The 27,986-nt window shown below is 45.1% G+C and overlaps 1 protein-coding gene across 3 annotated transcripts in view; it reads left to right on the top strand.

Annotated features, from left to right (window-relative positions):
• Positions 1 to 27,986, top strand: part of GRK5 (G protein-coupled receptor kinase 5) — a 149,862-nt gene that overhangs the window by 71,653 nt on the left and 50,223 nt on the right. For all 3 annotated transcript variants that reach the window (XR_003537618.1, XM_027705655.1, XM_027705656.1), the window contains exon 3: positions 25,382 to 25,494. Coding sequence is in view for 2 of the 3 variants with exons in the window: in XM_027705655.1 (XP_027561456.1) it covers positions 25,382 to 25,494 (113 nt within the window). In the remaining variant the exon portion in view is untranslated. The remainder of the gene's footprint in view (positions 1 to 25,381; positions 25,495 to 27,986) is intronic.

Here is a 27,986-nt window from a genome sequence, read left to right as displayed (position 1 = left end):
CAAATTATTTTATGGGTCAGCAGGGTTGGGATTCTTACTCCTTGTAAATCTGTGCCTGAGGTGAGACCCCAGATAAAGTGTCTTAGTGGAAATAAGGCCCATTGTTGTCCTTGGGCTGGTGATTTGTGGCTTTCAAGGAGAAGAGAGGTTGTGTGCTTTTAGGATGATCCCACACCTAACTTTTAGGTCTGGTTTTGAGGCAAAGTGTGAGGGAACTCACCTGGGAAGGTGATTTTTGGTAGTTTGGCTGAATCTTTGAAGTCATTGAGAAATTCCATTTATTTTTCAGGAAATCACTATATGCTGCTTTGAAAACACTTTGGAGGTGATAATTGGAAATATTTCTGTGTTCTGTAGATCAGAAATCAAGGCATGGCCATGAATTCTGTTAAATATTGCTATTAAAATAGAACCCCCACTCGGCAGGATCAAAGCAGGAGCTATGAGGCCACTTCTGAATAGAGCTCCTGGTTATGCCAGTACTATTTTTTACACATTTTTACCATGCTAAACTAATGCCAGGGAATTCTAAGACAAGTAAAATAAAATATTCTGTACCTTAAACTGCTGTCTCTTAGTGGAATAATGGAAGGGATGAGTGAAAGCCCAGTGTAGGGAAGGGAAACAAAATCATAGAGCAGGATGGTCTAATGTAAACTATGAAAAATCTCCCAAGTTTGGGCAGGGTGGTAGACTGGCATTTGATTTTGTTGAAGAACTCACTGTTGTCCTGGAATTGGTAAAACTCAGTGCAAAAATGGTTCAACAAATAGTCTGAACTCTTATAATCCTTAAAAAAATATGTTATGGACCGAGACATTGAAGTCACAATTAAATTTAGCATATTAAGAAAAACAAGAAGGTTTTACCTTTCCAGAAGAATTGCTGATTAATTACAGAAGATGGGAAGTCTCTGTGGCATTCAATGACCCACAAAAAAAATAGGATCTCAGCAGGTAGCTAGGAAATTCTTTGTACCTGCCAGATTTCCCCATCCTCCAGCCCTGCACCAGCATCATATTTGTACAGTGGCACATTGAAGGTCTCTTGACGTCACACTGATTTTCTGAGCTCTCTCTTGGACAACTTAGGCCAGTGTTGACAGATTGGTGGAGGCTGTTCTCGAGAGCAACAGGACCTGGCTCCACTACATACAAGTATTTGCAATGTTGAAACAGCCCTCTATAAGTAAGTGCTTTCAGGCTTTCATAACTCCTGCTTCAAAATATTTTTGGCGTTTGTAAACACGGCTTATGGAGAAACAGGGTTTTGAGCACAGGAAGAATTCGGTGTAAGTCACTTCAGAGCTGTTCTGATCAGTCCAAACAAACAACATTCAGCACTCGAGTACCACGTCCATCACATCTGACCTTTTGGTGTAGGTATAATTTGTCCCATGAGCGGTGACTTCAGCACACTGAGCTTCAAGAGGGGTCTAAGAAGTAAGTAGGGACATCCTGAAAAGGTACAATCCTGACTCTAAAATGCCAAAGAGAGAAATGTGTGGTGGGGAACTTACAAAATAGCATAAAGTATTTATGATTTAATGTGGCAGAGCATGGCATAGTTGTGCTGATCAGCTCTCCAGCAGCTAAAGCCAACTGGCAGCCACGCCACTTCAAGCAAGATCCTTTCCAGATCTCTTTGGCTGAACCTGCTAAGCCTGAGGTGGGATATCTTTGGGAAGGACCTCTGTGCTGGTGACAGGTTGGGGTCCACGTGGGATGGAACTAAGCTGTCCCTGGGGAGGGAACAGGCCAGCACTGTTGGCTCCTGGAGGCCTCTGTGTGCCCCAGGTCTGTACCCAAGGAGGATGGAGAATGGAAGACAGGAGAGTGGGTCAGCTGGGGGGGAGCAACTGTAGGTAAATAAAAACACATCCCCTTTGCATGGTCAGTGGCAGCATTCCTGAGGCTTGTTCTGCCTGTGAGAGGAGAAAAGACCCAGCATGAAAAGAGCAGCTGTTAAGCAGCCCTAGTGCTGGGAGTGGACCTCATGACTATCCTTAGCTCCACAGAGGCTTTCTTCCTCCAAGGTAGGGATTCACTCCTTCTGAGGCCGCTTTCATCCCTGCCCAGGAGACTGTGGGTGTCTGTGGGGCACCATGACCTCATTATCTTCTAGGGGGGAAAAAAACCCAACTTCTAAAAATATTGTCTATGCCAGTATTGTCTGTGCCAGTGTGACTGTGAATCAGTGGTCAGAGCTGCGAGGGAGAATTACAGCCTTTTCTCCCTGGTCCTTGCCATGGACAACCCCTGGTCCTGTGACTTGGACTAATGTCTTTTTTAGAATCTACTTCAAAGCCCCCTCGGGGGCCAGAGCCTTTCTTATGAGTTAAAAATCAGCTTGTTTAGGTGAGATCTTAAGGAGTGGAAGGAGGCAACGCAAAGTTTCAGGCTCGGCAGAGGAGCTGCCAAGGCAGAGGTCACACAAGGTTGTGGTTACTCCCACTGTGCTCTGCCATGGGCTCTGTGCATCAGCACAGACTGGGATTACAGCAGGGCCAGCACAGGGAGAGGGGAGACATGGATCCACCCTCTAGCCATGTGGTTTTCACAAGTTTTCTGGCACTGGCTTCTGTTCCAAATCCTAAAGGAGCTCTGATGGAGACCTGCTGTCCTGGTTCAAAAAGAGGGATAGCATTTTATTCTCAACAGCACCACTGAACTGTGTGGCAAGTAACCATCACCCACAACCAATTACCAGTAAAGCACCTACAGACTGCTTGAAATTTGTAAAGAGCTCCATAAGTGCTCACTGTAATTCACAGCATAGGTAGGATATTCCTTTCTTTTCTCTTTGTTCATATCATATGAAATCAATTGCCAACTTGTCCTTCTTCATCCCCAAGGAGAGATTATGTTTTTTTTTTCCTAAGCCCCAGTGTTTTTCCCTTGTTCATTGCAGGGGGGATGGACTAGGTGACCTTTAAATGTCCCTTCCAACCCAAACTACTCTGTGATTCTATGATTTTAGCCTTCTGTCTCACTCATTGCTGCAGTGTGATGATGCTAAATCCCATCTCCCAAAAAGCCTTTATCTTTTGTGTAAATTAGCTGATAGCTTCCTTCTACTGATGCAAGCCAAAACAATGCTAAAGTTGGCAGAATTATGTGGAATTCTGCCTCATCTGTTTTTTGCCTCCCATCAACAAACTAGTATTTCCCTAACAAGTCTTCAGATCTGGCAGTTTTCCAGGGTTTTCCTTTTTGGTAGACAGCAATAAGGAAGGGAATCTCATCTTGCTGCCAACTCACCCACTTCCAGCATGTACTGGGGAGGGATCAGAAGCCCTTTCCTTTGCCTGCCTCAGAGAGAGAAAGCACTGGGAGTTCAGCTGGAGGCTCTGCCTGTGAGACGTGGGTCATCAAGTCTTGAATTGGAGAGCAAATAAAACACTCCTTTGCTTTTCTTCCTCACTTTTTTTACCCTTCATTTAAGCAAATTTAAGTCCTGGTGACAGTTAATGCACAGATAGCCCTTGAAAGGGCAATGATGTGTCTCCCAGGCAGGTGCAGTCTGACTTCCCTCTCTCTGCTCTGGTCCCTCCCAGGGTGGAGGCACAATGGCAAGAGAGAGAATATTTCAGTGCCCATGATCTCTTGCTCTTGGCTGGCTCTGCCAGCCCGGGTGCCAGTTGTGGTGGTGGGTTTTGCATAGCTGTGGGTTTGATACCAGTTTAGCTGCCAGCTGGCAGTGTGAGCTGTGTAACTTTCAGCTCCACAAATGCCATGCCAGCATCTGTTTCTCATCCTACAGCATTTTAAATAATGCAGATTTCCAGCTGTCTTCCCCTTCCTTCCCAGTTTCAGGGCACGGTTTGCTGGTTTCATGTGCTGCTCTGAGGTGCATTTCCAGGCTATGCAGTTTGTGTGCAAGGCAAAGCTGCTCAGGGGGCTGCAAGATGTGATGGGAACTGTCCATACCCTCATCCTCCAGCACAATCCTGCATGGAAGCAGAAGGAATCCTCAGCTGTGAGGAGTCCTACAGCTCGTGGAATGTGTTAATTAAACAAGCACCTCTGGAAGAGGTAAAGTGGTGGAGGTCCTCTGCAGATAACTTGGCAGCTTCCTAATACAGTATTCACTGCTTCAAGTCTCTCAGGGGAAAAAAAAAAACAGCTTTAGAGAGGGGTTTTTAAAGCCCTACTTTCCAGTAGGAATGTAATTGAAGAATGCAGTGAAGACTGTGGAAGCATGCTGCTCACAAACAGAGGAAAGATTAAATTCCAGTGCTTTGTTTGGGGCAAATTGCTGGCCTTTGTCTTCAGCATTAAAGCCATCTGAAGAAAATCATTCCTAGCATGCAGCAAGACAGTTGCTTTTGCTGGATTCTTTCCTGCATACAGTGTAATAGTTTAATATCAATGTGGCAGGGAACAAGGAAAATGGAAAGCATGATTCATTTTGAGTGGCATGATGTAAGAGATGATTTCTTTTAAGGAGATAGAAGGCAGAGGGATGAGCATTAAATATTTTAAGTGGGCTCTTGGAGCAATCCCATAATGGAATTCCCCACATCCCCCTCCTTTTATGACCATAAGTTCTGTTTCCTGCTAGTTCTCTTTTTGTATTTATAGACTTCAAACCTAAATCATAACAATTTTACGTACCAAGTTATAAAAATCCTTTATCTTATGTCCCACAAAGTCATAAGTGTTTGTTTCTTCAGCTCAGTAATAGTTCCCCATTCTGCTTTCTGGGCAGATTTACTCAATATCTCTGCAATTTCTACCCACTGAGTCGATGTCTCAAGGCACCAACTCTTAGTTACAACTAAGCATTTCCTACAGTATCCTCATAATTTCTCAAATTTCTCCTCCCCCTTCGGAGCCTGGGAAAGCAGATGGACCCTACAGCATGACCTGGGGGGGTCATGAAATCCAGGCTGTTAGAGCTGAAGTGGGGAAGTGCATTCCAGAGGAGACAACCCTTGCACCAGGAGTGTTTGCAGCTCAGGCTGCTCTCCAGCTCACACAACACTGATCCTGAGCTCTTCAAGTGATTGCAAGTGGCATGGCCTGGGGCAGGGAGGCAGCAGATGTCTGGGATTTAGGGTGTTATGGTGTTTTCCACTGGAGCTGGGACTCAGCTGCTGGCTAATGGCAGTCCTGGGGACCCTGAGCAGTGCAGTGTGTTGCTGGGCACCCGGGAAGACAAATCCACTGAAAAGTGTCCTGCTGCTCTCAGTCGTTTGAAAGGGGAGCTGGGGAGCTGGCAGAGGCATGAACCACTGCAGAGAGGTCCATATTCAAATGTCAAGCCCACAGTTTCCCCATCAGTCATAGGGAGAAAACCACTTGGCAAATCCAACCCATCCCTGAACCTGAGTGACAGAACAGCCTCCTTCAGTCTGGCTTCTCATAAATGCTGACTTTTTCATTGTGTTTGAGTAAATCAGTTCTACTCCTCACCCCAGGCTTATAAGCTCAGTTATGTCCCTGCATCCTATTGGGTTGGCCTGTCACTGAGCTGCCCTAGAGTGTACCCAGTGCTGTCCAGAGGTGATGTCCTGTCAGAGCTCTGCATGTGAAGTAGAGCTGGGAATGGTGTGGATCTCCCATGGAAGTCCTTGGGGTCAGAGAATCGGTGCTTGGCATTGCTCTGCAGCTTCTGTTGCTGAGGAAGGGGAAGGCCATGTGGTCAATGTGCTGTAATAAATATAGCTGACCTATCTGAGAGAACTGCTGTGGGCTAATAGTTATCAGTCAACACAAGGAATGTGGGCTCTGGGTCGTATTCAGCCCTGCAATCAGACAGGTCAGCCTTAAAGAGTCTGAGAACAACAGAGCTATGGCCATGATAAAAGATCATGCTCTAATTCAAGGCAAGGAAAAGTAAATACAGAAACTAATCTGTCTGGCAGCACGAGGCTGGGGTGAGCAGTAAAAAACATTAATGCCACAGTGAAACACGTGGCAAAACAACAGGCAAAACCAAAGCACCAAACCAGCACCACAGAGGGCTCCCTGGTTTTGTCCTGGTGGAAGTTCTCCTGATCTCTTGGCTGGGTCATCAGAAGCTGCCTGCCCAGGGCCCTTGCCAAGGAGCCCGTGAACTACAGGTGTGACTGCAGGTGGTTTAATGCAGCGGGCAGGGGAACAGCCTGAAAAGAGTGGCAGCACAGGTTCATTAAGAAGTAGCAGGAGCAAATAATGTTTCTGAAGGGCTTTACCCAAACTGGATGAACGTGCTGTGGTGTCTCATGCTGTTGCCCATTGCAGCTGGGATGGCCTTTGTTATTTCAAAGTGTACGTGCACTGTCATCTCATGGTGTTGATCTCTACTACTTTAAAATAGAATGCTTAGAAAATAGCTCTTGCTTGGACCTCCTGGTCTCTAGTTTGCAGCAAGTGAAATTTGTGCCCCCCCGTTAATTTTAGAGAAAGGTTGTTTTAAGGCATTTTTTCAGGCATTTTTTATTATTGATGACCTACTGTAGCTCTCTGAAACTACTGCTACTCTCCAGAACTCAGCTGCCAACTACTCATGGACACAGAATTGTGGGATCCAGAAATGAAGCCAGTGCCTTCAGTACAGCTGGACTGATGCAGAGCTGTGAGAGATGATGTGATACCAGACACAAGAAGTGAAAAGTGGTCTCTCTCTTAACTGTGGGCAGTAACAGAGTTTGTTAATCAGTGAGTCTTCACCTTCCCCATTTTTTTCCTTTTTTTTTTTTTTTGAGGAACCTGGATGTATTACAACTGAACTGTGGATCCCTACATGCAAATTTTAAAGCCCTAGCCTTGCTTACTGAGCTTTTCAAAGTCACTGGGCCTCTCTGAGGACATACTGAAAGACATGGTCTGTGTCAGGTGATTTCAGTTATTTAATCAGGAAGTTATGTGAAGGTTGGAGTGAAAAATACAGGAAAATCTGATAAGAAAGTGGGGAAGATAACAAGTTAAAATGTCTCACGAGAATGCTGAATTGTGAAAAAAATAAGAAGCAAACCTTTTCAATTAGATGAATTCTCTGATTTGGAGAACTCCACGGTATCACAGTTCCCACTGAAATCCATGGACTCTGTATGAGTTCCTGGAGAATCTTGCAACATTTGTAGAACTTCTCACAATGATGGATGAAGAGGGGAATTATCTGAGTAGTGTGTTACAATACCTTCAGTGAGGCTGTGCCAAGGGCAGGACCAGGGGACAGAATGGATGAAATGCCAGTGATCAGCACAAACAGCTGAGGAAAAGGGAGGTTCTGGGTCTGTTCAGTGCAAATATCATTTGTGAGAGACTCAGGCAGAATATTCCACACTAGAGCCAGGTCCGGCCACTCTTACTGATCTAATCAGTCTTGATTGATGAGAGTAACCAAAACTTGTTTTCTTAATTGTGCTGGAAATTTTATGTCTTCCTTCTGTCATGTCTTTGATGACTTCCTGCCAGTATTTGCACAAGCTGCTGTCACTGAACAGCGTAGAGTGATTCTGGGGAAAGTAAGGCAAGTCACACATGTTGACTGCGTGCTTCAAAAGTGGTTTGGCCACTCCTAAAAAAATGAAGGAAAAAAAATTCTCCTGGTCTTTGGCAGAGGATAAGGTGACAACCTTCCAAACACCCAAATTTCCTTTTGTTTAAAGTCTGATATCCAAAAAATGGGGAGGCTGTTGTCACATTGTGAGTGAGTTCATCTGAGAGCACGATGATACGCTCAGGGGAGGCTGGCCAACAGGACAGGGTGGGAGAGAGACTTTTTGCAGACACTTGGTTTTGTTTTTCCTGGGAGATTTACCTGGGACACTCCAAGGCAAAAGATGTTTGCTGTCATCCACAACAGATGTTCTCCAAGTGCTCTACCTCATTTGGCACTTACAGCCAGGCTTGACTCAACACTTGATGTTGCCCAGGACTGTAAATTCTGGTCTATGTAGTTTGTTGTGAGGAGGATTATCAGATGAGATCTTTTACTTCAGCTTGTGTCTGCTCTGCTTGGACACTGCAGCTTGTATATGGCATTTCTTATTTAGAGTAGGATGTTAAATGTAGTGTCCTGGCCAAATTCCAGCCTGGGTGTTTATATTCTTCTCAATTAAATGGCACTCTTGATCATTACATGAGAGGAAATGGTGGTGCTTGTCCTTTGCTAGTAATGTATATACCCTTAAGACCTGCTTTGTGGAGAGGCACATCTGCTCTACTCTGAGGACCACCAAGTCATGATTCTCATTAATAATTATAGCATGCACTAGACTAGACCTTGTGGATCCTTTTTCTTTTTTTTTTCTCTGTAATCTCAAGGTTTATTTTCTTGCTCTTGCAGTATTGTTGCTTTTTTCTCCAGCATTAGTGGCCCTGAATTATCACATGATGTATCTCCAGCACGTTGCTGCACCCCAGCTCCATGCAACAGGGGAAGGATAAAAAAAACCAGACCTTTTGAATCGGGGTAGTTTCTCAAATGCATATTTCTTCAAGAGGCTTGTTTAGTCTGTTCCTGTTTTGCCAGAATGTGTGTTTTGAGGAGTCTCCTCCTTCACCCGTTTAAGTCATGATTCTCTTTTGCTACATCAATAGTAGTGGTTGAACCTGAGCAGACTTGGAAGGTGTCTCTGACTGGTGTCCAAAAGCAATGAATATTTATTCGTATTCTCTAAACCTTTCCACTCCCTGGGTAGGACTGCCTTGTTTTTCTGTGTTTATCCAGTGCCTAGCACCATGCTCCCCTCCATATGTTCTTGGTCCTGTGCCATGATTAGGCATTAGCACAGTAAAATAATCTTTATTAGTAGTTATGCTACAAATTAATAACAGGAAGAGTGAATGAGGAGATATGACTTTGATTTCTCTGTGTTGCTTCTCTGGGAGAAGGTATCTATTCCAGCAAGGCAATTCTGCAGGGGTGGAGCAGAGATCCACTCCTGTCTTCTCTTTAAGACTTATATCAGAGGCACAGCCAGAGGTTTCCCCTCTTTGCAAGCCAAAACCAGGTATTTATTTAGTTTTTGAAAGTATTGGTTGAAATATCTTATTTTCTCGGTGCAAAGAGTGGTAGAAATTACTGAGCTGTAGGGCTGTGTCAGGTGTACTGACCTGTTGAAAAGGAGCAATATTCCAGGTTTTGCCTAAAAAAGATGTGTGCCATAGGGTGGAGAAGCAGTTATAGATCTCATTAAGGCCAAGTACGTTTATTTTATTTTTACCTGAAGCATAATTAATTCAAGAAGCTTGTTCCACACGTTGTATTTTTAGATAGTCCTGGGCCCGGATGAGAAAGAGAAAAGCTGGTCATTTCCTCATTGTTGCAGCAAACAGAACAAGAACAATGGTTTCTAGGGGGTAACTGGTGGCTCCAGCCTTCTTACATAATGCAGCTGGAGGCTGGAGCTCACACATGAAGAACATGTCTTTGTATGTGTTCTGAAAATAGCACAGCAGAAAAGCTGTGATGGAACTTGCATAACTTGTAGCTCTGTTGCCCAGCAGTTCAGTCCATGCTGTCACCAGCAGGATCCAGGACCACAGTTGTACCAGCAAATTCACATGTGAACTAAACATGCCCAACCAACCTCAAGTTGCCCTCAGATCCCTTGTCTGGGAACAGTGGAGCTGCATCTCTGCCTTTTCACACGGGGTTGGCCCCGTCCAGAGGGTCAAAGCTGTGCTAGGGATGATGCTGGTCATGCACAGGCAGTAAAATGATCTTGCCATGCAAGTGCTGCTTCCTGAGTTTTCTCCTTGACTTCATCTCCACAGATGAGATCAGTGGAAAGGAGGATGGGGAGGGAATAGCATGGAGATTGCAAAACATGCTGGGAGAAATGTACTTTTCCATGCATGTCTTGCTTGCTGGGCTGCACATTCCTCTTTCCCTGATGACAGTATTATGTGCTGGGTTTTGCTGGTAGCTAGGCAGCTACCCAAAGCAACAAATCCAGGTGCCAATGAAACTTTCCATTGACTGAAGTGGGTTCAAGGGCAGCAGTAACAACTCACAATTCAGTCTCTTCTGAGGCCACAACACAAGGTCCCATACAATATTTTTAACTGCGAATTATTCCAAAATCTCCCTCAAAACATAATCCGTGCTTCATGCTGCGTATCTGTACCAAGGATTTAGAAGAAAAATGGGTTATTAGTACCTAATTTACATTTTATGCTTTATGCTTCCTGGCAAGTTAAGCCTGTGGTCAATGGTTCGGCCCCAAATGGCCTTTCATTACTCAGGCTGTCCAGACATTCATAACCTTATGAGTCCTTACCAAAGAGGCTCATGTTGGTGCCAGAAATATTGAGAGAGGAGAGCGCTCATGTGGAATATGTATAATGTAAGAACTAAATGGAATTCAGGGGAAGTAAGGTAATATTAATCCCCGATAAGCTGACAGAGATGCTTAATTATTAAAAATCATAGAATTGAACAAAACATTGCGTGAAGCTTATGCAGCCTCTCTTCTTTATCCTCATCTTCTGCTGGTTTATGTTTATCTGCCTCTGGAAAAGAAAGTTGCTTGTGTTTTGGTTCCCATATAACCCTCAAAGATAGCATCCTCTTGAGTTTTCCAGTCAAGCCTTCAGCATTCAGTGAGACTACTCACAGGTCAAGGCCCTAAAACATCAGCAGGCAGGGCAGAGCTGGCCCTGTAACACATAATAAATAACAAGGACGCGTCTCGCGGAGCCAAACCTTCTGAGTAAGGGCTGCTGTTACCAGTGGGCTGGGCAGCACCATCCATGACTAAAGTTGCCTAATATTGCACATTATAAGATTAAGAATTTGCCAGAGTTATGTAGACTGAAATTTTCCATGCTGGATGCTTTCTGTGCTACGTTTTTTCTTTTAATTTTTTTCTTTTTTTTTTTTTTTTTAATTAAAAATAACAGGCTGAAGGTGGGAGCCAGGATTGATCAGAAAGGCAAAGCAGCGGCGTCATTCCACTGAAGGAATGAGCACTGGTGAATTAACACCACTATAGCTATTCCTTAAACATCCAGGCTAAGTGTGAGATAGTTTATTCCCCTTTCAGAGGTTGCATTGCACATGGCTGAGGGAGTTCACAAAGGCTGACAGGATTTTGCTGCAACCCATGCACCTGTCCATGCTCTCAGTCACAAGTGAAAGAGGCCATCCTAGGGTGTGTTTCAGGGAGGGATCCCACCTTGAGGACCTCTCAGTGCTTTTCCTTCCAGTGAAGGAAACAAGCCACTTCAGGCTGAGATGCAAAGTCTCTGCAGATGTCTCCCAAAGGATGTCCACTTGGAGAGCTCTTGCAGAGCTGCTGGTATGCAGTAAATCCATATCCCACTTGTGCTGCTTCATATTATCTTTCCTGTGTAGGACAAGTGCTGGGATCAGATGGATGGGGGATTTGGGACCCATTATCTGGAAAGATTGAGATTTACTGGAGAAGTGGAGGGAACTTGCTCGTCTTAGGGGAGCTAGAATGGAGCAGCAGCACTGCTGGGAAAGACAGCAGAAAGTTAGGGAGGGAAGGTGAAAGAAAAAACATGGGGAGTCCCAGCCCACAGGGACCCTAGAACTGAGCAGGATCAGCTAACACAATTCACAGCTCCTCTCCCAGCAGGACAAATGGATACCCTGACATCCCTATCTCAGCTCTGCCAGTATAGGTATCAGTATGAGAGTCACCATGATGGAGTTTCTGTTTCAAAGAAAACTTAGGAAAAAACTCAGGAAAAGCTGTGATGAAAGGACATTCTTCAAGTTCAGTGTTCCCAGCCTGTTGTGTAAGCTCTTCCTGATGAACAAAACCTTTTCTTGATCCACAGCAATTTTTTTTCCTTCAGTTTTCCAGTTCCTTAAAAGCTTAGGAAATTAAACATGCAAAAATATGCGTTAAAACAACGAGCACCTAAAATAAATTTTGAATTAAGGCTGCCTGTGCAGCTTAAATTCACGTTTCTGTAAATATCAAATGCTTAATTTTCTTCCCCAGGAGCCCTAATGCAGTCAGTTCAAAAGCCTGAGTGAGTCTGGGATTGGAACTGGGTTTTCTAATGAAGGAGGATAGAATGACTGACTCATTTATTGCATGAGGTAAAAGGTGTGTGATAAATTTAAATGGGGATTTGCAGCATCAAAGAAAATGGTCTCATAGCCAAAGTGATTGAATAACTCACTAGGGAACTGGAGAGGGATAGATCTTATGAGATGACAGGCAAGTCACTTGAAATTAGTTTTTCACAGTTGGCCTCTATTTGTGCTTTTTTTTCATTTTTTTGAGTAGTTGTAGTTGCCTTGAGATTTTTGGGTCCTGGTTACAAACATCTGCAACTGAAACAAACAGAAGGGTGGCCTTGGGCAGAGAGAGTGGCACATAAATACACAGCAAATCAAGCCACCCCAGTTGGTGGATACTTTTTACCTCTCTCTTTCTATGTTTAAGTTCCCTATCTGTAAAATTGGACTCTGTGTGCCAGAGGTGGGGTGCAAATAGATCCACGTGAAGTATTCAGGGGCCACAGTGGAGAATGTCACAGCAAGGTCCACGGGGAAATGAATCCCTGTGTTCAGAGCAGGCCTGCCTGGGTGCAGTAAATACAGTCCAGGGGCACACATTGAAGCAGAGCAGAGAATGGAGTCCTGAATAGCTGCTCATTAAGCAAGCACTGTCCGTTCTGGGCTTTGAATGAGGGGAGGGTCCGGGGGGAAAAGCAGTTTGCAGTGATGTAATTAAAGGCTGCACCAGAACGCACACACAGTCAGGACTGGCATTCAGGCTGCACCAGCCTGCAGCTTTAATTTAGGTTTTTCCTGGGTTTTGAGGCTTCACTTCACAACCTCAATCACGTTCCTTTAATAATTTGGGGTGCGTCGACGCAACGCCACGGCTGAATCCTTCCTTGTGGAATATGATGTCTTATAAAAAAAACATATTCTGTGCTCAAAAGTGAATGTGCTGCATTACTTCCTGTTTGCTCCCCATGCTGCTATGGATAATTGCTCCTTTCCTGCGGGTGGAATGAAGACTGTTGAAGTCCAATGGCCTCAACCATGGGCTGCTTATTCCATGTGGCATGTAAGCAGCAGGGATTTCCTTGTCCCTGGCTGGAGACCTGCATACTTTACCTCTTCCATGCAAGTAGGATGGAATTAATCAGTGTTGGTTTTCTCAGCAAGCAATGAAATTTCAACCACTGCAGTGTCGGAGGAGGAAGACTCCTCAAAGGGGACCAGGAGCAAACGCATGAATGAGAAGTTCCTGCCAAGACATGAACACTACGCTTGAGTGTGTCTGAAACGTTGGGTGCAGAGAGTAAATAAGCCCCATGACAGGTCCAGCCTAAATACCCAGCACTTCCATGGCAAGTAGCCCATACTTTCACCGCCCTTGGCATGGAGACGAGGATAATATTTTTGCAAGGATGAACTGCCCTCGAACAATGTCTCTAATGTTTCAGTGTCGTTGCAAGCATGCTTTCCTTTCGGATCAGCCATGGGGCTCTTCTTTTCCGTGCCTTTTCCCTTCATAGAAGTGCATTTTATGAGTCTGCTGAAGAGGAAATCCCTGTCTTCTGCACGGTTCCTGGGCTGAGGACCCACGAGACAGTGCACCTCAGTCCTGGGGATGGAGCTGTTAACCCTTAGCTGATGGTTCTCTTCCAGCCAAGCTCACTGGACTTAGTGTTCTCCTATCTCACTTCCATAGGAGAACCTTCACACCTCTAAGGGGATAATTGCACATGGCAGTCCTGACTTCCATACTTTAAGAACTCCTCCCAGCTGTTGGACTGATCAATGAAGTAACAGGAGCAGCCTAACTATGGGACACAGAATGTTGCTGGTGAAGCCACAGCTTGCTCTAAACACCTGAGCACCAAAAAGCCACATACAGCACCTACCCTCTCCAATCTGGAGGTCAGCATGAAGGTACGAGCACAGAGGCTGCTCTGCTTGGCAGAATTGAAAGGGCAAATCTAAGTGGCTGCCCCATAAGTGATCCTTTTTGCCATCTCTGAGCACCTCTCCACATTTATGGACACGCAGCTGATGCTTCACACGGAGAAGGCAGCGTCACCCAGGTGTTAAGAGGCAGTGGGAGCTGTTGCAGAGTTCTTAGTTTTAGCCTCATCCACCCCACCTCCCTGTGCATTCTTGACCAGAATAACTTGAGGAGGGGTTTCTCAAAGGACTAATGGCATCCAGTTGTGATGCTGCTCTTACCACACCAGAGCTGCTCCTTGCCATGTGTCACTCTGGTATAGAAGTTTATAAGATAAACACATTTAATTTTAGTAGGTTTTTTAATACTCTGCTTATTTTCTGAAGCAGTGTGTGCAGACCTCCTGTTGATATGCTTGAGTGAAGCAGTGCCTTAGGAAGGGTGCTGGGAACACTTCAGGCAAGCATTAGGATCTCAGTTTTTGATGTATTTCTTCAGATCTAACATGTAATGCAAGGAGATGTTGAAGTATCCTCTTCCAAGTGAGAAGTAAAATGTCTGATTTTTTTTTTCCAGCATCTAAATACCATATCACTACTTATGAGGTAGGTAACCCTAGCTGGAGTTCCTGTTAATTTTGTCTTCTGTGTGCTGAAATTCTTTTAGTAACTTTGGAGGTGACAGACTGGGCTTCTTGTTTTGCAGATCTGAACACCATTATTTTGTGTTCTCGAATACTTGTGGCTGGCTGTTGAAATGTAGGAAACAAAATGTTACAGGGGAAAAAAAAACAATTCAAGGGTAAGATGATTTTCATATGACAGCGTGAAACTAAACTGAGAAATAACAGGGGGGAAAAAAGAGATAAACTGGAAAAATGCAAACAGTAGAATAACCTTTAAAACTGCAAAAGTTCTCGGGTAATTTCCCGATGATAACCTAGTTTTCATAAGAATAAAGTGGAAGTTCACTCAAAAATTGCCTTTTTTTTTGTAGACCTAAGTACGACTGTTTGTGGTTTTTGTGTCTGGACACAACCTGCCACACTCTGCATCCATTGCAATAATTTGGTATGAAATGGTTCTTGGTACTGCAGGCTTCTGTCAAGGAGAAAAAAATACTTACCATTGGCAATACCCTTTTGTACGAGTTCCTTTCAGTGCATTTGGGTTTCTAAATGACTTTAAAATCTCTTTTCCACTCCTCCTATCAATTTTACTCAGCAGCTCAGCTCCTTCACGCCCACTCAGAGGGGGCTGTCACTCAGCAGGCAGTGAAATCAGCCTGTCAATATAAACCAAGGCAAAATCAGTGTCTGTATTATAACAAATAAACCACTTGTAGTTGAGCAAAATATCCAGTTAAGTGGTAATTCAGCAGTGTTGTCAGAGGTCAGTGATACCCTTAAAGTTGGTGCGGGTTGATTATGTTTTCCAGAGTATTATTTTCTGTGATTATTAAGGTTGGTGGTTGAGCTTATTTTGCAATTTTTTTAAAGGTTGGAATTGACAAACACTTACAAAATAAGTGGAGTTTTACCAGCGTGGAGTTTTGTTGTGCTTGAGGTTTGGGGTTTCAAAACGCCAGCAGAAAAACTGGAACAAAAAAGAACAAACAAAGGAAAAAAAAACCAAGAAAATTTAGCAACGAAGTAACAACTAATAGCATCTGGTATTTTTTTAGAGGAATCACTAATAAAAGGGCTGAGATGCTTAGGACTTGCAGTGAGTATTGAACAGCATGCAGAGTAAGTAATCCCCGTGAATAGTTTTATTATGTGCCTGGGAGTAACGTGTGCTGCTTAAATGTGCCCTCACAGGGTGAGTGCTGGTGGCTCTGTGCATTCTGCCATCCTGCTGACCTGGTAAAAGTTTAGTCTTGACAGCTGCTTCTACCTGGGCTAGTTTAGGAGTCAAAGAGTAGTTTTGCAGAAGTCTTTTCGCCTTGAGAAAGCGATTCACAAGATGTCTCCCTTGGTTTCCTGGAATCGAGGTGTTTATTTTGTGCTATGTACAACAGCAACAGCTCTGTAGATTTCATAACCTTAAACATTCAAATCGCAACTTCTGCTGAAATTTTCTTTCGGCGAGTGTTACCCAGAATCTCACCAGGCAGCAGTCTAAATAACAGCACTAGACAGAAAATAAGTTTGGTGCTTCAGTTCGAATCTTTCAGGCTGGATGTGAAAGTTCCAAACGAAAAAATGTCAGTAGCTGCTGTCTTTGAGAGCGACTCATCCGGTTCTGCCGTTCCCATCCAAAGCAGAACAAAATGAGAACAACCAAGTGTTTGTTCCCCGAATTTCCCAGGGCGTTTCTGAGGTGAGCTTTCACATCGCTTTGAGGGTTTGTTTTTTTTTTTTCCATTCCTCTGGCCTCGCCACAGAGACATTGTTGGAAGTCGTTCGAGAAGATAAAGACAAACTCCTTTTCCAGAGGGGGTGGTGGCCAGGGTTGTGCTGTGGGCAGCCCTTCCCCTGGGGCTGCACGAGCACCACATTAAAGTGCTGGGAAATTGTGGTGGTGGAGCATCTTCTGTGATCAGTGTGAAGTAGTTTGGAGCCCACCATGCCCTGGGTACCTTTGTGACTGGCCACGAAGGCACTGTGCCCGGGAAACCTCACCAAAGGCATTGATCCTGGGGCATGTGCTTTTCAAGTGTCATTTATGGGAATGGAAACCAGCTTACTACTAGTAATGTGAATTTTTTGACTAGAAGTGTAACACACCTGCCCATCTGTCTGTCTGTCAGCCAGTCAGTCTGTCTCCCTGCTCTATTTTGCTTTTAGTTCCCTTTCTCTGTACTGTTATTCCAACTGGCAACCAAATGGAAAAGAAAGGATGTGTTTTAAGAACGTGGTACCTAACAATTTCAGTTGAAAAAAAGCTTTTAAAACATTCCCATTGCACATTCACAACCCAGATTTCCTGGCAATTAATCCTGGTGCGTGCATTTCCACTGTTGTGCTGGTGCTGAGAAACTGAGAGACAGACTCAGTGGTTTTTCATGTAAATTGTGCTTGACAGAGGTGGGAAAACTAGGCTTGATCCCCTGGAATTGATGGGAATCTGCACCCATGTCAGCTGGTTAGAGCATGGTGCTAATAACTCCAGGGTCCAGGGCTCAATCCCTGTATGGGCCATTCACTTAAGAGTTGGATTTGATGAGCCTTGTGGGTCCCTTCCAACTCAGAAGATTCTGTTATTCTGTGATTTCAGGAGGCTTAAAGATCGTCTTCATTATTTGTAGCAGTTATTTGTTGTCTTTCCCTGCACCCCATCACTTCACACAAGAAAGTTTTGCTTCTGTGATCTAAAGAGGCTCAAGCATTAATGGCAAGCTCCATCTCCCCCTGCTAAACCTGCTCTGGACCCTGCAGGATCTGCAGTCTGCCTTTGAACAGGGGGCTGGGGCAGTGCCCCATATGGAAAGGATGCTGTTGCCTGAAACATTAACTTTCAGAAGATACCATAAGTGCTTGGGGAGGGCTGGAATAACTCAGCAGAGTAACTCAGCTTTTGTTAGGATGAGAATTTGTCTCCCACTGGTGAATAGCCCGTCTCAGGGCAGAGCATTCTCCCATTGCTGTCTGACTGTGCTCCTGGCACAGGGCTGGGTGACCAAATGTCTCCTCTGACAGAGCTGAGGGTCCCTCCCAGGCTCTGGACCCCACTCATGTTTTTCTGTGTGGTGACAATGTTGAGCTCACAGGATCTGGTTTGATCCTCCTGCTGCTGCTGCTACAGAAAGGGTGGGTGGGTTGTTATCCCTCCTGCCAAAATCTTTGTCCAAAATCAGCAGAGCCACATACGCCTTCTGGTTCAAGTGCAAACATATTTATGCAACTGTTTGTGGGATTTGACTTTCAAATAGAATTCCATGAGCAAGCTTCAATGCAGCTGCTTTCAGAAAACAAATCAGAAGACCCATATATATCACCAAACTGTATTTAACTGTGAATCTGTTACAATATTCTCCAAACGTTTTTTCCATATCGGTCCAACTCTAAAGTTTGGACTGTTTCCATCTCCAGTGTAATGCTGCTGTGATGTGTGGAGCTTATCCCTGTAGCCTAATAACATGAAAAGAGTGGAAATAAGGAAAGTTATACAAAGCAAACGCTGTCTGCATCTGAATAATTACATTAGATGTTCGATGATCAGGAGATTAAATTATGTTTGTTTTAAAAAAAAAACAGCTGACAAGCAGAGAAAATTAAGTTGGCAGGACTTAAAACCAGTTTGGGGTAGTTCCATTGTCTCAAGTAAGCTTGATTGCATTTGTATTTTTAATTAATTAAACTTGGATAGTCAGTGCCAAAACAACACTTGCTGTAACAGCATAGACGAGGGTCTCCAAGTATTTTGTAGAAAATCCTAAATGCAAAGGGGAAAAAATAGACCAAAGCCAAAAAACATGTTCTCCCCCAGGACTTCCTAGGTCTTGAGCTTTCTGCAGCGATGAAGGCCTGGTTTGAACTGCAGACTTAGAATAAGGAATTTAAAAAGCCATTATCTTGTCATAAGTCATAACAATTTCCGTATTTTATTAAAAATAAGGAAAGCAGATGAAATATTTATGGTGAGAGAGAGAGAGAGTGTGCTTTTTTGCCCCCAGCAAGAGAACTTCATCCCAGCCCTTGGCTTCAGAATCCCCGCCCGGCACCTGCAGGGCTCTGGACCTGCCAAGGTAAACACTCTCCAAGACAGAGGCCACGCCATCATTTTTAATCTCTGCGAAGTGCCAGGTGAAGTTCTGGAGCAGCACAGTGGTTAATGTATAAAAAGGCTCTGCTGTGCTCTCTTGGACTGAATTTCCGCTCCGGGAGTTTGCAGTGCAAGCAAATAGCCAGGAGCCACGGGGCTGTCCAGCAGCACTCTGGGCTCACACACTCTGATGTTCTTATTCTGGCCACGCTGCTCTGAGGGAGGGCAGTGCCTTTAGCCCCATTTTATAAACACAATGTGCCACTGAGATCCTCAGGGCACAGAATATTAGTTGTGCTGGTAACTGAATTCCCACGGGAGCCCAGATGCTTGTATCAGGCTTTTACAACATGACTTAGTGCCACAGTTCCTAGGAATTTTTGAATGAGCTGAAATGTGACGTTTTTATTCCTGCCTTGTGTTCTCTGACCATCTGGCTTGCCTCACTTCTTAAATGCATTGCTGGAGACAGGGCAAGTGGAGAGTCCTCAGCATCTCAACAACAGGTTTCCACCTTAAAACAAACCCCCCCCAACCCAACAACAACAAAAACCCACAAACGACAAAAAAACCCAAAGCAAACAAACCCAGAAAAACTGACAAGAAGGACAAGAAACTTCTCTCTTTTTGCTTCAACCCAGTCCTGCAACATTCCCAAGTAGGCACGATGAAAAAGAGATCCCTCAATCATACTTGTCAGGTTCTACAGTTTAAACAGCAATATCCATGTTTCTTCATCAGAAATGGTCCTGTGTTGGCAGTTTCTCAAAGAGAATTGCAGTTTTTCACTGCAAGTACATGGGTTCCCAGCAACGTTCATGAAATCCTGACTGGCCATGGCACCTCCAGGGCTGAAAACCATTGAAAAATAGGAAGAATAAGAGGGTAATAAGTGGGTCTACAGAAGTGTTAACACGGCCCATCTTCAGGTCTTGCTTCTGAACACAAGGATTATCTTTTGTATTGAAGCACATTTATTAGAGATGGAAAACTGCCTTTTGTAGAATGCAAGAGCTGATGTTCCTGCTTTCCAGATTATTCTGAAATACAAGAGCAACACAGACACTGTTAATAATGCAATCAAAGCAATTTAAATCCTTTTAAAGCATCCACAAAGGGTCCTTTGATAAGAAGCAACTTTCATCAGCCTGAAAGACCAGGCAGTTTAGTATGTGCTGTTTATTAAGTTTATACGTAGAAAGTGGTAATTCCACTTTTGGCTGGAGAAGAGCAGCAGTAAATTATAAGACATCTTTATAAGCACCACTGTTAGACTTGCTGGTTTTAAATGAAAAATGCATTTATATTAATATAGCTCTAAATGGGGTTATTCAGTGTTTAAAGATGCAATTTGTTTTCCATTAGTACTCTGACTGGACACAAAGCAATTCTGCAAACTCTAAAGGCTTTGGTGTTCATTTTTTGACAAAAAGAAGGAAATTGCTACAAGTGCACAGTGTATGATGGGCTGTGAGAATCTGTTTAGTTCAGTTGTGCTGCATATTTTTTAATCTTGCTTTTAGTTCTTGCCTTTGCCCTCCATTTCCTTGTGTGCCCCTGTAAGGGAGCTTACATGAAGAAGGCAGAGATGGGCAAAAAAATCCAGAAGTGGTTTTAGATTTGGGCTGAGCTGGTTAAGATCTCTTTTAGCACCATTCCCCCTGAGCTGATTGAGGAGGGAGGCACACAATTCTGGGACACCTCTAGCTGAGGTTTCCATCCATCCCAGGAATGGTGGGAACCACTTTGACAGGCCTCAGCCCCTTGGAAAAAGAGAGTTTTTCTTTTAGTGTACCAGCAGTCTTGGGAACTGACTGCTGGCCCCTCAGGCTCTGATGCTGCTCCTGTTGTCCAGCCTGAATTCCTATTCAAATGCTTTCTTCTTCCATTAATTTGGTGTGGCTTCTGTTGTTCTGGACCAAAGCAGGTGAGAGGAAGAGAGCAGCAGACAAATAATAAACTTGGAACAACATCTAAAGGACTTTGATCCACCTTAAAGAAAGAAAATAGTGAGTGGGAAGATGAGTTCTTGTCTCGGGTCATTGAGCATGAGCAGGAAACGAACAATTAAGTCTTCCTAGATCCTCTTTGGGGTTTCCAGATGTTATAGAGGATTTGTTTGGTTTGCTTGTGGGGTTTTGTTGTTGTTGTTTTCTGGGTGGTTTTTTTTAGGCTGCAGAATTACTTTGCACTTGGATCTTAGTTTTCTTCCAGGCTGATTTAATGCCAAAGACAGCAGAGAAGGATAGAGAGACCAAATGTTCCCGTGCAGCAGCATGGTGCCTTGTCTTCTTGGCCATTCTCCATGCATTTCTTTGAAATATCTTCTCTTGGGATTCCAGTGTGTTGGAAAATAAAATGGTACTTAATAGATAGTACAGAGGAACAATCATTGGCCACACCAGCAATGGCTAAAAAGCTAAAAAAGATGTTCCTGGCTCCTGTAAACCAGAAAAGTGAGATTTAAGCTGAGCTCATCCCTCTCCACAGACGTGTACAGGAGGAAGCCTCACCAGCTGACTGCAGGGGTTGGATTAGCAGCCCTTCAGAATGAGTTGCAGAAGTGCAACTTTTTATGGCAGTCTCACTTAGACACCTGCAGTTTACACTGAATATCAGAAAAGACTGGTTTTCAGCCAAGAGTCATCACCTGGTTTTGTAGCTCAGCACTAACCCATCAAGACCCACGGGTATATTGCAGATGTGAAAGAGGAGGGGGGACCTGGTCTCTCTGCAGATCACTGTTTATCTCCAAAATGGCTAAGGTGGTACTTTAAGCCAGCCAAAAATGCAAAGTATTCAAATGGGAAATTAAGACAAAAAATCTTCACGAGGCACAGGGTAGTTTTTATCTAATTCAAATATTAGATTTTCCTCCCTTTTAATTGAAAGTCAAGGATTTTGTCATGAGCAACTTTTGTTACCTTGTGTGGTGTTTTTCACTTCATCAGTGGTATATTTGATCAGTCTGAAATTTTATTAATAGGATTATTTTTCCTAGGCATGTGCTCAGATCTTCTTCTGAACCTTTCCAGGGTATCTGTTGGGGAACAGATCTGGCCATAGGCTTTGAATGGTGATGGAGTATTCTGGGCAGGTGTAACTATTTTGGTATGTTCTCAGTGCTGGGTGCTCTAAGAAATTAGCATTTCAATACCTAAGCTATGAAGTAAAGGGGGAAATGAATCATTAGAATTTAGAATAAACACTATTTATCTTTATTTATCTTACGAATGTTTGTGACGGCATTTTGTGTAATACTTTTTCTATATTAATCTGTGTTGTTACTCTGTCAGAAAGATAAAGAATTCACTTGCATGTGCACGTTGTTTGCCAGTGATATTTTCTAAATAAGGAGTTTGGCGTCAGTGAGAAGTGTCTGCTTTCCCAGGGCTTTGACCCACCCAGCTTTTCACCCATGTTTTGGGTGACTTTGCAGGTGTTAAACAGGATTCCACCGAAGCAGGAGGGTCTGACTACCAAAGATATCGCTCTCAGAGCTGTTTTAGTTACACTTCATCATCTTAAGCATATGGTTTCACTTCCAAGTGTTTAACATTTCCATTTCCTCAGGAAATCATTCCTTCTATTTTTTAAACTTTTGAAACTGGGTGGATATTTTTGCTGGCAGGCAGACCCGAGAGCGACACAGCGACCAGCCCCAGCCCCAGGGAGCCCCTGGCTGTGGTACCCACCAGCCTCTCCATCCTTCCCCTCCTGCAGCAGCTCCTGAGCACGGCTGGGGGTGCTTCAGCCAGGTCCCTGGGGTGCAGCACGCTGGTAAAACACTCCTGCTTTCCTTACCCTAGTAAAACGACCCACTCCTATTTTCAGCTTTAGCTGGGAGAGATGTTTTTCTTTCTCAGTCCACGCTGGGCCCATGCATCCCAAGGAATTAGTTGAGCACAGACTGCTTTAGCTGGCTTAGTGAGGCCAACAGCGAGATCGGGGCCTAAGAAAATAGTTTGTATCACCTACAAGGAATGAAAGCATTTTCATCCCGTGTTTATTGTCTGTGTTGGTACATCCAGCAGTGACATGCACATGACGGAGGAGTGATGGCTCCAGGGAACTGCTCTGGCTGTTGTGTTTTCAGAGATTATTTCTGGTATTTCCTTTTTCCTCGTTAGGAACGGGTCACCCTTCTCACGTGTTGGCCAAGTTCTGGGCCATAGGAGGGAGTCTGTGCTCACGTCTTCTTTATGGTGCATTTACCCACATATGTCATAGTGTTTAGCTGCTTGTTTTCTTTTCCTGCCGTGCTACAAAGTGCAGTTATGGGTGTGCAATTTGCACGCTCATTTAGCTGGTATCACTGGCCCTTTTGTGAGAGGATCATCCTCTGCTGCAGTGAGTGTCACCATGTCAAACAACTTTGATAAACTGACTGCATTTTGAACAACGAGCGTTGTCACTGTGTATCAAATAGTGCTGTACAAGAGAAAATATAGAGCAAACCAGCTGATTAAAGTGTTTGTTCCTTTCTGTTTTACTCCTGTTACAAATACAGACAGTCACAGTCTTTGCTCTGCTTGTTTAGCAGGAGGAAGCTCGCTGTGGGTTGGGGCTCCTGGAGGCATTGAGTCCTGCCATGAGCAGGCAGGGCGTATGTTTCGTTCTTACCCTCTCAAGAGTTAGTCAAGGGAGCAGAAAGCATCATCAGACAGATGTGGTTAAATCTCCAGACCTCCCAGGAGAGCTCACCTGAGCTGCTCAGCCTCTGGCTTCGTGCTGGCCCCTGGGGCACTGTGAGTTTGGATCTGCTGACTCGTCCCCATCTGCTTCGCTCACCTCAGCACCGCCTGTGTCTGCACACCCCTTCACCTCCTTGCTAGAAATGCTGCTCAGTCAAGCAGCACAAGCTTGCACCACTCCCAAGGACACTCCCAAGGCTCCTTGAAAGCCCACTGGCTTTCTTGCCACGTGGATCTGTGTCATGATGTTCCGAGCTGAAGGCTCCAGCTCGTGCAAACAAACCAGTGCCACAGGGTTGCTGCTGATAGACAGACTGGAGGTCAAGGTAGGATTTACACTGATTTCGATCCAGTTTTACTTGCAAGAGAGTATCAAAGCATTGCAGCCTTCTGGATAGATTGGGTGATATCCTGATCCAAAATGGACTGGCAACGCCAGCTAAAAAAATGGTGCTGGTATGTTGTCCCAAATTGCTTCAGAAGACCAGACCAGAGCAGGACCACCCTGAATTAAAAGCACAGTTCAGCTGGTCCCATCCCATGTCTCCATGGCCACCCTGTAAGTGCTTCAGGCGCCAGTTCCTGACATACAGCCACACCTGCACCCTGGTGCAGCTCTGGGCAACTCCCTCCTTCCTCTCGCGAGAGGAGGGTCCCACAGGGCAGCAAGTCCAACATCTCATACAGCATTTTGTGATCAGGACAGATGTACTCAGGGGGTGGTGAAGCCCTGGACCAGGTTGCCCAGGGAAGTTGTGGATGCCTCATCCCTGGAAGTGTTCCAGGCCAGGTTAGATGGGGCTCCAAGCAACCTGGTCTAGTGGAAGGTGTTGCTGCCCATGGCAAGGGTATGGAACTAGGTGATCTTTAGGATCCCTTCCAACCCAAACCATTCCATGGTTCTATGATGTCCTGGTTTTGCAGAACATGATCCCCAGGGACCTGTGATAAGTGAGCCCTTTGGCTGGGTGCCTCCATGGCAAAGGTGAGCTCCATCACAGACATGTGCCTGCATCCCTGGAGTGCACAGAGCTGAAGGGCAAAGGGGGAATAAAAGACGTTGCAGGAGCCACTCCAGGCCCGAGAGAGAAGTAACCAAGGCACTGACAACTTGTGTGGGTTTCGTATGTCTGTTTGCAGGGCTGTGTTATGTGTTTAGAAGCTGGTTGTTTCCATAATAACAGCAAGTGCCATATGGCAGCGAGGAGGGTGGTGAGAAGAACGCCTAAGGAAACACAGTATGTTGTTTGACATGTGTGTACTTCTAGAGGAATAACGTGTCTCAAGCAAGTATTGCTGTTCCAAGCAGGCTGGGGGAATTTTCTGCTCTCACCAGAAAAATATCCAAAGCCCTCGGCATTTGTCCTGGTGCAATGCCAGCTAATGACGCCTGCCCTTCGTCCTTGTTTTCCTGCAGATAGTCCTTGGGATGGGTAAAGGACCTCTTGCTTTACTGCAAGTGATGGTTCTGGATGTACCAGCACAGGGGAATGGCATTTAAACATGGAGTTTAAGGGGAAATACTGTTCTGTAAGGAGTGCTGTGTGAAACTGAAACGAGCCAGATGCCATATGCTCCATCCATTCCTAAATGCTCAGCCAGTAAATAGCAGAAATTTTAAAACCTTTGAAAATGCATGGTTTATACTGTAATTGTTTAGTTGAGAGTGAGCTGAGCATCTCCAGAGATTAGGGGTGCTTTAGTGCGTATCTAGAAAGCATCCAGGAAGGTCTCCACAAATTACAAATTTTTCTGCCCTTTAATGTATGACTCACATTTCGAGGTCTTGTAATTTGCTCCCCACATTCTCACAAACATCACCAGTACCTTTGAATGCATTTCCACCGCAGAAAAATACGGAATTATTTTTTCATGAGACCTGAATGGCTTTTGCCTTTTGCCAAAATGAGCTCTACAAAATTCAGCCCCTCTTATTTGAGTCTTAAAGCCATTCATTATGTTTGTATTTGGATACCTCAAATGTGGTGGCGGGGAGAAGGATGTTGTTCTGATTTGAGGTCATTAGTTCTGCACTCATTTGCAATTCTCCAAACTCCTGAACAGTCCAGAAGACAAAGCTCTTCTCATTTTCATGCTTTTCTTCTTCTCTTTATTGCCTCTAGAGAGAGATTACTGCAGCATATGTGAAAAGCAGCCCATCGGAAGGCTTCTCTTTCGGCAGTTCTGTGAAACTCGACCCGAGCTCGAGTGCTGCATTAGGTTCCTTGACTCGGTGGTAAGTCAATTCTTGTGATATTTTGGGGTGCTTCCCAATGCTCTCCTGACAGAGGAGACTCCTCTGACCCGTAGGAATCCCTGTTTTGTGGGGTGTGAGGGCTGGCCCCATCACAGCCCAGCATCACTGGCAGTAGAGGGGCAGTGCTGCACGCAGGGTTGGTGCCAGCCTTGAGGGACACCAGAGCAGGATCAGACAGGCACCCCCCCAGTGCTGGTGTGGCCTCCCTTCATGTCAACTCCTGAGCAGCTGAGCTGCTGTGACTAATATCTTCTGATGTGTGTGAAGCTTGAAGTGCTGGGAGGCACTGGGAGGAAAGGGAAGGTGATGAATGGACTGACAAGAGAGGATGAGGAATGTGATAATGCTAATAACTCTTACCAAGTCTTTTCATCTGCAGACTTCAGGGTGATTTACAAAGGATATCCTGAAAATTATCTAGTTTTTTCAAATAGGAGAGCAGAGGCACAAGGTATAGAAGTAACTTGATTGAGATCACCAAGAAACAAATCTCCATTTTCCAACCCAGTGAGCCACTGAGGAACACCCCCAGCCCCGGGGGGACCTGATGCTCTTTCCCAGTCTGGCAGCACTTGGCCATGTGCACTGCCAGCTGTTCACAGTGGAAAAGTCTCTCAGTGACTTTCTTGCTGGGAACCTGTGAAAGGGGAGGTGTTGATCAGCCAAAAGGCTAAATCACAGCAGAGAGGAAGATGAACTTGTCGCTGCTGAGTGTGAGTGTCCACGGGGCTTCACTCCCTGGCTAACACTGACAGGCAAAACCAAAACAGTGCACACCAACAGGAATAAAATTGCTGTGTTTGTACTGTGGTGAAGGTGTTCTGAAGTATAGGGAGATGTGAGGATTGCACTTAAGTTGTAAAAGTAACAGTCTGGAAGGGGACATGTGGTCTTTTAAGGTCTATGTCAGTACTGCAGGAACTAGATCCACAGTGTCACAGAAAGTGCTGGATAAAGTCCTATTCGAATCAGTTTTAGCCAGTCATGACTTCCACCTGTTATTCCTGGCACTGGCAGTGATTTTCTCCAGTGAAAGGTGTAACCACCAAGGTACACGAACCGTCTGACAAATGCTCTGTGCGGCTGTGCTCAAGGCCAGCAGGCAGCAGAGTGCTTCAGGTCCCCTGGATGTGTTTGTCCTGCACCAAGCCAGCATGAGACACCACCCACCCATCTCGGGGAAGGCACCCCACAGAAATGCCACACAGGGTGTAACACCTGCAGCCCCGAGGAGGTGGGTGATGGCCATCCCTCTAGGAAGCTGCAGGAATCCTTCGGGAGACAGCCACAAAAGGCTGCTTGTAAGTGGTTCTAATTTCAGACAGCAGTGATGGCGTCGCCCTCAGTTTGGGGAGGGTTGGCAGGGCTCTGCTCTTTTCTCACGCCTCCTCTCAGCAGCAGGCGTCACATTTTGGTTCCAGCAGCGCCCAGGGGCTGCAGAGAACAAGCCCCTGTTGTGTGAGCCCTGCATGCACACTCGGGGCATCCCACTGACAGCAGCAATAACATCTGGGCACAAGGAGACATCTCTGTCGCCCCCGGTGCCCCGCGTGATCCCCTGGGCTGCAGCGCTGCCCGCAGCCTCTCCCGCAGCCTCTCCCGCAGCCTCTCCCGCCTCTCCCCGTCGCGCCGGCTGCCCGGCCACCCTCCGGCTCCGGGAATTGAGGGCACTGTGTCATTTCTTTCTCCCAAAGCCCTGTGGAGCACTGACAAGCGCTGAAACTCTGTCCTCTCCTCATCCGTGCGGCACGGGCAACACTGGTCCTGCAAAAGCTAGAGTTGGGATTGGATTTGTTTTAGAGGTTTGTCTCCAAGCAAAGCCAGGCTGATATTCCCAAATCCTTTTGCAAGGGGGGTGCTTTGCACCCGCTCCCATGTGGGTTTTTCAGACTGGAGCTGCCCCGTATACCTTTACTGGGCTGGTGGTCTGTTCCCAGTTAGGCTCAGACTGGCAGGAGGATTTTGAGGATTTGATGAACAAAATGCCTGGCTGTGTGGAGGTCTGAATATTTATCTTTCTCTCTTCTTTTTAACACTAATTAACAGCAGTCTCCTTTGTTTATTGATTTCGGATTCTGTCCAGGCTTGCTCCCAGCCCATGAAAATCCCTGCATTAGGCAATGTTAAGGTCAAACAACACAGCCCGTGGCCATTAAATTGGATGAGTGCTACTGAAATTTGCCCAGCAGGGTCACACTGTGTTGAGTGAGCAGAGGGATTCAGGCCAAGCCCTGTGATAGGCAAAAAAGTCCTGTAATGAGACCAGAAGTTTGACTTTACAGCCCTATTCTGAGACCACCAGGAACGTGAAACCTTTCGGAGACCACCTGCTGTAACAAGCCCCAAGCAGGAGAAACCAAGAGCCTTAATTTTCTTTTGTCTTAGTTATTTTTCTAACATACTTAGCTTTTGTGTAATATCAAACAAAAAGAAAAAATAAGAGGGGATAATATTTAGCTGTTCATGAGAGA

The sequence above is a fragment of the Neopelma chrysocephalum genome, unplaced genomic scaffold (assembly GCF_003984885.1).
Source record: "Neopelma chrysocephalum unplaced genomic scaffold, ASM398488v2 Primary Assembly neopelma1_347, whole genome shotgun sequence".
Lineage (NCBI taxonomy): Eukaryota > Metazoa > Chordata > Aves > Passeriformes > Pipridae > Neopelma > Neopelma chrysocephalum.
This window is presented reverse-complemented; position numbering and strand designations above follow the sequence as displayed.